At 33.8% G+C, this 9,123-nt stretch overlaps 1 protein-coding gene across 2 annotated transcripts; it reads left to right on the top strand.

Annotated features, from left to right (window-relative positions):
• Positions 1 to 38: 38 nt before the first annotated feature.
• Bma-lin-23 lies at positions 39 to 5,254 on the top strand (the record flags this gene model as incomplete). Of its 2 annotated transcripts, none has more annotated exons than XM_043075748.1 (15): positions 39 to 107; positions 732 to 830; positions 1,291 to 1,429; positions 1,668 to 1,842; positions 1,960 to 2,049; positions 2,276 to 2,424; positions 2,606 to 2,789; positions 3,134 to 3,232; positions 3,329 to 3,479; positions 3,743 to 3,861; positions 3,964 to 4,074; positions 4,151 to 4,229; positions 4,576 to 4,819; positions 4,925 to 5,006; positions 5,182 to 5,254. In XM_043075748.1, 15 exons carry the CDS (start codon positions 39 to 41, stop codon positions 5,252 to 5,254), a joined length of 1,863 nt encoding a protein of 620 aa, XP_042931682.1. The 2 variants fall into 2 exon arrangements, with proteins under 2 accessions (XP_042931682.1, XP_042931683.1); XM_043075749.1 differs by having other exon boundaries at positions 717 to 830.
• Between the last annotated feature and the right edge of the window lie 3,869 nt (positions 5,255 to 9,123).

The following is a 9,123-nucleotide window of genomic DNA, read 5'->3' as shown; positions in this document are numbered from 1 at the left end:
GTGTTCGAGAACGAAGAAAAACTTCAATCAGCATAGCAATGTCAACGATGAATAATACACTTCCTAACAATCAAGGAGACCATTACAGTTGTTCGGACGAAGTCGTCGTTAGTTTTTTCTTTTTTTTTTCCTTTTTTTGTGATGTAGTTATTGCTGACCGATTCATCTCGACATAGCCATGTTAGCTGTAAAGACCTTTTTTTATGCTTCTTGTTTATATGCTTTGTAATCACTTCCATTCCAAATATTTTTAAAATGCTAAAGAAGTTATAATTCATAATATATCATAGAACTTGATAAAAACACGTTGAACACTAATATGTAAGTATAAAATAATATCTTTAAGATATTGTTTTTCGCGTTCATGTCTATGCAGAATTTGATATCCTGGAAATTTTTGTGGAAATTAACAGTAAAGCTATTGCAGCACAGCTCAGAAAAAATTATATAGTAAATTCAGCAGTAAGCACTCAGCGTTGAAGAGGCACCTTTTCTGTTAGTATAAAAAGCAGAATTATCTTAGGTTAATTGTAAAAGTTTGATTTTTATCTGTCAGAATATTTTTAAAACAAGGGTGTTAGTAAATATTGAATGACTCATGTATGTGAACATAGTACCAGTTTAATGTTTCTTTTACTGTTTATGTCAGCTTTTGGTCTATTTAAATCTCCTAGAGTTCAGAGTATGGTAAATTCTTGACATTTTATTCGTTACAGCCTGAATCGCTTCAGGGCGAATCAACAGCTGAACTTATGGCAGACCTTTCTCTCAGAGAAAAAGAAAAAAATCTGAGTGCAGTTTACCTGAACGAGCGTCAGTCTGTACTAGAAGTGAGTTATTGACCTTATATTTGAAGCATACTAAAGCATTCAGATCCATGTCGATTGCAGCGTGCTTTATAAAATAAAAGATGTTGAAGATTCTTCCATCTTATCTTGCTTTGACTAATATATTTGTGCTTTTTAAACATGGAGTAGTACTTAGCGTTCACATATTCCTACATTAAACAGTTAAGATACACGAGTTATTTTGAGAACTGCATCAGTTTTTAGTTTTTTTAATTTATAAGGATTAGTATGAAGTTACATAGTATACTTGATGGTTTTGTTGTATCTTTCACTTAAAGGGAATATAAGAATTCCGTGGTATTATACCAGTTAACGCTTTGGAATATTTCTACGATTATGAAATTGAAAGGTCTTTTGATTTATACATTTGTCATGCAAAGTATATTTGAGGACAGAAGCACTAGATTTTGTGCATTTTACCTATTACAATTTATTTTTTCAGAAGTTCATCAGTTGGACGGATCAAGATCAGGTGGATTTCGTCAAAACTCTTATCCGTAGTATGTGCCATGATCAACACGGACAAATAGATGCATTTTTGAAACCTATTTTGCAGCGAGATTTCATCGCCTTCTTACCAGGTTTTCAAAAAAAAAAAAAAAAAATGTGTTTTCGAGAAATTGTAAAATTTGTTTCGAACGCAAACCAGACAAAGAACTTTTGGTTTTGTTGTTGGGGTTTCTGCTGATTTTAGCCGTTTTTTGTACTCCTATCGCTAAGAAAACTAGAACAGTTATAGATGAAAGTGGATAATATTTTTTGTTTCAAAAATCTGATTGTTTTCGATGTAGAAATATCGGGACCGACGTCTTGTTTCAGATCGACTAGCAAGGTATGTTTTATCGTTCCTTGATGCTCGTTGGCTGAATTCAAGTGAAAAAGTCAGTCGTACTTGGCGGCGAATCATATCGCACGGAAAGCTGTGGCGCCGATTGATTGAACGAAACGTTCAGACTGACCCGGTATGGAAAGGAGTAGTAGATAAACGTGGATGGTAATATTTTCGATCTTGAAATTTTAAAATTTCTTTGGTTCGGCAACCAGTCTAGTATTTAATGGACATGATAAAACACTTTTTTTTTTCATCTTTTCCAACTGATAATGGTTTTAGGCGAAACTTCTTATTTGTTTCAAAGGAAAAAGCTCATACACTAATATTTCAAGATTTGGGATATCCTCCTAATCTTATCGAACAGCTCAGGTTATTTCCTCTCATATCTTAGTTTGTTTGATTAGAGATTTTTTTTTTTTCGCCGAAATTTATAATAGTATGAAAGCATATGGATACTCACTGTATCGTGAAAATATTAGTTTGGTACTTTGCTGAGAGGATTTTTTGTAATAGTGGATTCGAAGAAAATTGAATATTGATTAGCCTTATGTTAATTTTTTAAATATTAATGCTAAAAAACTTCGTGTTTTTTCAGGAATACAGTAGATTCACTAGAAGCCCAGCATCATTTTTATAGAAATTTGTATCCCAAAATAAATCAAGATATTGAATCTCTCAAATCTAATTGGCAAAATGGACGGCATGTATTATCCCGTATTACTTGTCATTCAGAACCTAGTAGAGGTGCTTCATTTATGACTCTTCATATGTTGCTTTATAGTGTTGGTTGTGAAAATTGTTGCTTACGACATTGAAAATATGTCAGAAAATTCTTTTTTTTTTTTTTTTTTTTTTTTGGTTAGAGATTTTTTTGACTATTAAGCTTTTATTTTTTTCTGCTGCATTAAGATAGTAAATTGTTTAGGTGTGTATTGTCTACAGTATGATGACGATAAAATAATATCGGGACTACGAGATCACACAATCAAGATCTGGCAGCGAAAAGATTTACAATGTTCGAAAACTTTACGTGGACACACTGGCTCGGTGCTTTGTCTACAGTATGATGATCGAGTCATTATTAGTGGAAGTAGCGATACTACAGTAAGGCATGTAAACATTGTACTAACTTTGTGTTCACTATTTGAGAAATCAAATTTTTTACTTTTTCGTTGATGTTGGATCAGACAACATGTTGAATCGTAGATTAACAACTTTATGACATTACTTTCTGCTTCAAATTCAATTGGTCACATTTAAGTTTTTCCTCTTTAGATAGTGTTGATATCTATCTTCGCAACATTTTGATCATTTATCAAGTATTTCATAATGTCTTTATTATTTTTATCTGGGATCATAATTTTTATAAAACTTTTTTTTTTTTTGACTTTCTTTTTTCTTTTACTATGACTTTTTCAGTTTTTATAACTTTAAATTTTTGAAATGTTTGTAGAGTGTGGGATGTGCACACTGGAGAACTGCTGCATACATTGATGCATCACGTTGAAGCAGTTTTGCACTTACGTTTCCAAAATGGCATGATGGTTACCTGGTACGCTTTCGATATAGAATTATTTTAGAATCCGTCCAATGGAAATTTGTTGGTATTTACAGTCAGGAGATATTCAGTAATTTGTGAATATTTCAGTTCTAAGGATCGTTCAATAGCAGTTTGGGGTATGATTTCTCCACGTGAAATCAACGTACGTCGTGTGCTTGTAGCTCATCGCGCTGCTGTTAATGTTGTAGATTTTGACAGCAAATATATTGTTTCAGCCTCGGGTGATCGTACAATTAAAGTGAGCACTGATTTCCTATTACAGATATTTGTGATATTAAACTTTTGCTCTCAGTGCGGTTCTTCGCTCCGACTCTTCTTTTTATTCTTTCTCAAACTTAACAATTTGTCTTTATGAAGTCTGATTTTACATATTGTCATACATTAAAAGTGATACGTCAATTTTCTAATAATGGCAGTATGGTTTTTCAAGTTTAAAGTAGTTTACGATCTTCTATTTATTAAAGTTCGGAGATTACATTTTTTTTTTTTTCACGTTTTAAGGTTTGGAGCACTGATACATGTGAATTTGTACGGACTATGATCGGTCATAGACGAGGCATTGCATGCTTACAGTATCATGACCGACTAGTTGTGTCTGGTTCAAGTGATAACACTATCAGGTTCACTTCAAAGTTTCGATAAAAATGAATGGATAAATATTTATTATTTGGGAAAAACATTCACATTTGTTTTGTGTTTACGTTATTTTTCGAATAATTCAGGTTATGGGATATTGAAATAGGCGCTTGTCTAAGAGTTCTGGAAGGTCATGAACAACTAGTTCGTTGTATTCGATTCGACTCGAAACGTATTGTTTCTGGTGCTTATGATGGGTATGTTCTTGTCATATTTGTATTTTGGTTTGTTTCTTGACTATGTATGGTATTTTTTCGATTTCGATAGTTTCAGACGAATCAAAGTTTGGGATCTTCAAGCAGCAATGAATCCGCGTTCTCCACCAGATAGTATATGCTTATTAACATTGGTGGTAAGTGATTTAAAATGAAAATAATGGTGAATTTAAGTAAGGTGCTTTCTTTATGCATTGCTCTATGCATTTTTAAAACTTGCTGGAAAACACTATTGATGCACGATGCATATTTCTCCGAAGCTTCAATATAATATGTGTTGTATTCTAGATACAGAAAAATGAATACTTCGAAACAAATTAGCCTACCTATGGTATTTTGAAAACTGAGAAATATAGTTGTGAAAGAATCTGGAATGAAAGATAACTGTGTTTGATTTGTGCTCATATTATGTTTTAGAAGCATAGTTAACCGTTAACGAAAATTATAAAAAACTTTGTAGCTAATGGTATATTTTAACTTCAGGAGCATACAGGTCGAGTTTTTCGTCTGCAGTTTGATGAATTTCAAATAGTGTCTTCTTCCCATGATGACACGATACTTATTTGGGATTTCCTTGAGCCGCAGCCTGAAGCTCATGCACTGGAAGGCACACTTCAGCAGACTTCAGGGCCTGCTGCTGTGCCAAGTGCTGATAATGCAGCACAAGTACCGAACGTTGGTGGAGTACCTCAGGTTGATCAGCAGAATTTAGAAGATTCTGAAAACGGTGAGTTTTCATAATTGCTATTTCTAGTTCATAGATATCTCATAGCTAACACTCTCTCGTTTTTATGCCGATCTGTAACAGTTATTGATATCAATTTTATTTCAGATGATGATGTAGATGATGTGGTACGACAGCGACAGGCGCCAATGGAAGTTGTTGAACTTGCGGCCTTAAATGAAAGGGATAGGTTCGTTTCAGGAGTACCTTGCGAAATGTAATTAATTAGTGCTAGAGCGGGCAAGAATGTACTTTTTTAATTTCAGTCGTACTTACAGGTTTATTGTCCTTTCCATTATACAGAAATTTAAGTCTTACTTTAATAGGTTCAGTTTAACCTTGTTATTTACTCTTTTTTTTCCTAGGGAGAATAACAGTCCGTCAGAACATGATGGAGAATATGAACAAAGGCGTCGTGACGCTGACGCTAGGATTTAACTTGCACGAAATTCTTTCTAATTTTGCGCTGAACTGACGTATGCTTATAGTTCTTAATGATTTTTTGTTTCAATTCTCGATTCATCAAATTATGAATTGTTTTAGAAATCAACATTGATACCACTGTCTTACAATTTTTATGTTTTTCATTTCATAGGATGTATGTATGTATGTATGTGTGTTTGTGTCTGTCTGTGTGTGTTAGGAAATAGATTTTTTTGGTACTTTAGATTGATGCTATTAACTTCTGGCAAGAACTATGAGTATTGAATCCAATTTCTTTATTAATCATTTATTTTTACTTCAGGTTTTTTAAGTTACTTTTAGAATGTACTCCTGAGTTACTGAACTGATTACTCTCAAATACTTCTTTGGTGAATCTAGTTTTCGTTTCTCTAGTATAATGATAGACTCGGATTCAAGCCTCAATTCATACCATACTGTGGTCTGAATTAATCCTTAGTTTACTTAGTTTTTGTTCATAAGTTGTATGCTCGATAAATTTCCGACCACTATTCGAATATCATTCCGTTACGTTTAACTTAGTGCATAATTCACTTTATCAATCTCCAACTGAAATAACCGATTAAACATTCCTAATCCTCCCCATTCACAAATTCTTTCAGAAGTACAAGAATGATTACGTCGAGCTTATGGTATTCTTCTATAAAAAGCTTTCTCAATGTTTTCTTTTTTTTTTGAACTGTGATGTTTTTTTTTTTTTTTTTTTCTTTTGTTTTCTTCCATTGATACTTTTTTTGTCATTTGATGAGTCTTTTAGAACTAGTAGATCATATATTGAGTGACTGTGAGAAATTTGGTATTTTGGGACAAAAGATTTAAAAATCGTGTATTTTAATTTTTTTTAAAAGTTTTTCTGACTCATCTGTTATGAGAAGCAAATTTTATAATGCACATTCTTTTGTATTGTAATTAGGTTTGTATCTGTCTTTGTAATTGCCAATGGACCGGGAGACTTAGGCGTTCAATTTTTTATGGAAATCATTTAAATATATTTTTAGGTATCTAACTCATTTGTTGATGGAGTATTCCGCTTTCAGACGTATCTTTTTAACTTCCAATTTTGGATATTTCGCAAAATTCCATAAATTTTATAAAACTAACCTCCGATTCACATGTACGGGTTTTCGCAAATGTTGCTGTCACTGAAACAGTGCATTCTTGTTCATGTTTATGATATCAAATGATCAACCTTGTGTTTGTACTATGAAAATTGCATAAAAATATATCTGTGACGTATTTCGTTCAAAAAAAGATCAGAAATCCGCTGATGAAAGCATTTAAGTTGATAGCTAGCTATGTATATTAATAGAAAATGTATAATTCAGCGAAATATTTCGTTATCCTTTATGCTATATAAATGATCACTCAGTATTACTATTATAGGTCATTCTGATGGTACTATATATAGGTCAATATGTTTACGATATATGCTACCACTGGAGACATCGATAGATGACCATCGATTGGTCATCTATTGAATTGTGATCTGGTCACAACCCTGTGAAGAGAGGGAGGGTGAGAGAAATGGACAGACGTTTGTTGTCTACGGCACTCCAATTTAGTTGATGGCATTAGTGCACCTGTTATTTTCCCTTGATCACTCTTCGGATAGTTTGTTTGTTTTTTTTTTTTTTTTTTTTTTGAAGAGCATTGAAGTGGAAGAAGAGAAAATATGTGGTCGTGAACGAGATGAGTGAGAAAAGAAAAAAAAAAGAAAGGAGCAGTATAGATAGATCTAAAATAACAAAACACAGCTGTTCTTTCAATCTAGTGACATCATCATTCCTTGCATAGGAACAAAAATTAGAGAATTTGAAATGAACTCTATCTTCTTTATCTCATTCCTAACCTAGATTTTTGGCGCTTATAATTATAGGAATGGTTTTGGATAGGATAAATAATATTTGTTTATTGGGATATGTCAAAGGTCACATGATAGTTAGCTATTTCAATATGTAAGATTATTGAGCGGGAAGATGATATAGTATTTTTACATAAATTGGATGAGCCTGGAACTAACATTCACTGTATTTTATTGATGTTGTTCTATTCCGGTGATTTGTACATACAATCTCGTCCACAAGTTTCTTCCTAATGAATTTAACAATGCAATTCTTCTCGTCCTTAATTCAATTATACGTGTAATGTCACGTAGAAGCTAACACTAAAATGTGCACAAATTAAAATACTAGATCGATCCACTTCGGATTTTAGGATAGTGTCATCCGTGTATGTTCCTAATCATTGTTCCTTTCAACTATTTTGTTTTGATGAACCATTACCAGTATGTATTTTAGTGTTGGTTTCTAAAGGAGTTTAACATCGAAGATGTCTAACATTTCCCTCTTTTTTTTTTTTTTTAATCGACTAACGCGTTTTGTAGTTCGTTTAATCCTCTAAGTATTTTTGTCTAATGCGTTCGTTCATCTTATGTGCTTGGTAAATAGAACTGTCAGCAAAGTAATGTTGATTTGAGATATCATTAGTTTTCGAAATATTAGCTTTAAAAATGGTTAAAATTTATGTTTTTAATGCTGGGTACATGAGAAAAAAAAAAAGAAACGAAGCGCATTGCTTCCACTGATTATTTGCTCTTGTTGTTTGGAAGAAAAAAAAAAGAAAAAATTTTTGTGTTAGCTCTCAATTTCGAATTGCTTTTCTATCCTTTGACTATTGTGTATCATCTTACACCTTTTTATCCCAACGAACGTCATAAATGCCTTCCCTCATTTTATTCGTGGAGATTAGATGTGGCTTGACGTCTATCAACGGCTTTTAGTGAATGTCGAAGAAATTAGAAATGACATATATATATTCGGTGGTATCAGGATAATTTGAAGTATTTTGTGGCTAAGCGAGGAGGGAGAAAAAAATGTAAGAAAGATCGATTTATAAGAAGAAAAATGCTCTGTATTAATTGACGTTAAAAGGGAATGGGATAGGGAAGTATTGTTAGGTACAAGGAGGAGAGGAGAAGAGAGGAGGGGAGTGTTATGTGCCAGTCGAGTTTCACTTCCGTTGTCGCACGACTTTGATCGGAACCGAGCAAAACAGGCATCATTTCATGCCTTTCAGAGAGGGAGGGAGTGGAGGAGAGGAGAAGTTGTCGACAATTTGCACATTCTCTTTTCTTTGTTTTAACTGCTTTATTTTTGAAAGATTGGAAAGAAAGAAGAGAAGTGTTGATGTTTATTTTGTGATGTTGTTGTAAGTGGAACTTTTTGCAGATAGAGAGTAGAAGAGAGGAGGAAGTAAATTTGTGAAGATCACAAAGGATGTAGAAGAAGGATAGGAAATGCGAGAGAGAGAGAGAGAGAGTCACAATTGCAAGTCATTTATTTCATGCAGGTTACTGAATATGTATTGTCATTGTTCTCTTTGCCTACACTTCAGGTATTATTATTATGAGTTGTGCATTAGAGTATGTGGCACTGTGATGTGCGCAAAATGGATGGTTCTGGAGGATAAGGGCAAGCAAGGAGACGTGTGACACAATGCTCTCCTGGTCTCTTCCAGAAGTCCAACAATTGATGACGACCAGGAAGGAGACATTGTTGCTAAGCACACACACACATAGATGGACTGTCACTCTACAATGGGCAAGTAATGGCCAAACTAGGCAGAATGGAGAGGAGAGGTGTGCTACAGAGCGGAGATGCACACAGTGCTGCTGGTGCTGGTTGATCCGAGGGGTTCCGAATTGTGTTGCTATTGACAAGTGGAACGTTTAATACAGCACAGCACAGCACATCACCACGATGTGCGCTGTGCTGTGCTGTGCACCATGCACCCATTTCTCTCAGATATCGCACTCTCTCTGCATTCATCTCTCTCCCTCTGAGTTG

This window comes from Brugia malayi (assembly GCF_000002995.4).
Source record: "Brugia malayi strain FR3 genome assembly, contig: Bm_v4_ChrX_scaffold_001, whole genome shotgun sequence".
Taxonomy (NCBI): Eukaryota; Metazoa; Nematoda; class Chromadorea; order Rhabditida; family Onchocercidae; genus Brugia; species Brugia malayi.
This window is presented reverse-complemented; position numbering and strand designations above follow the sequence as displayed.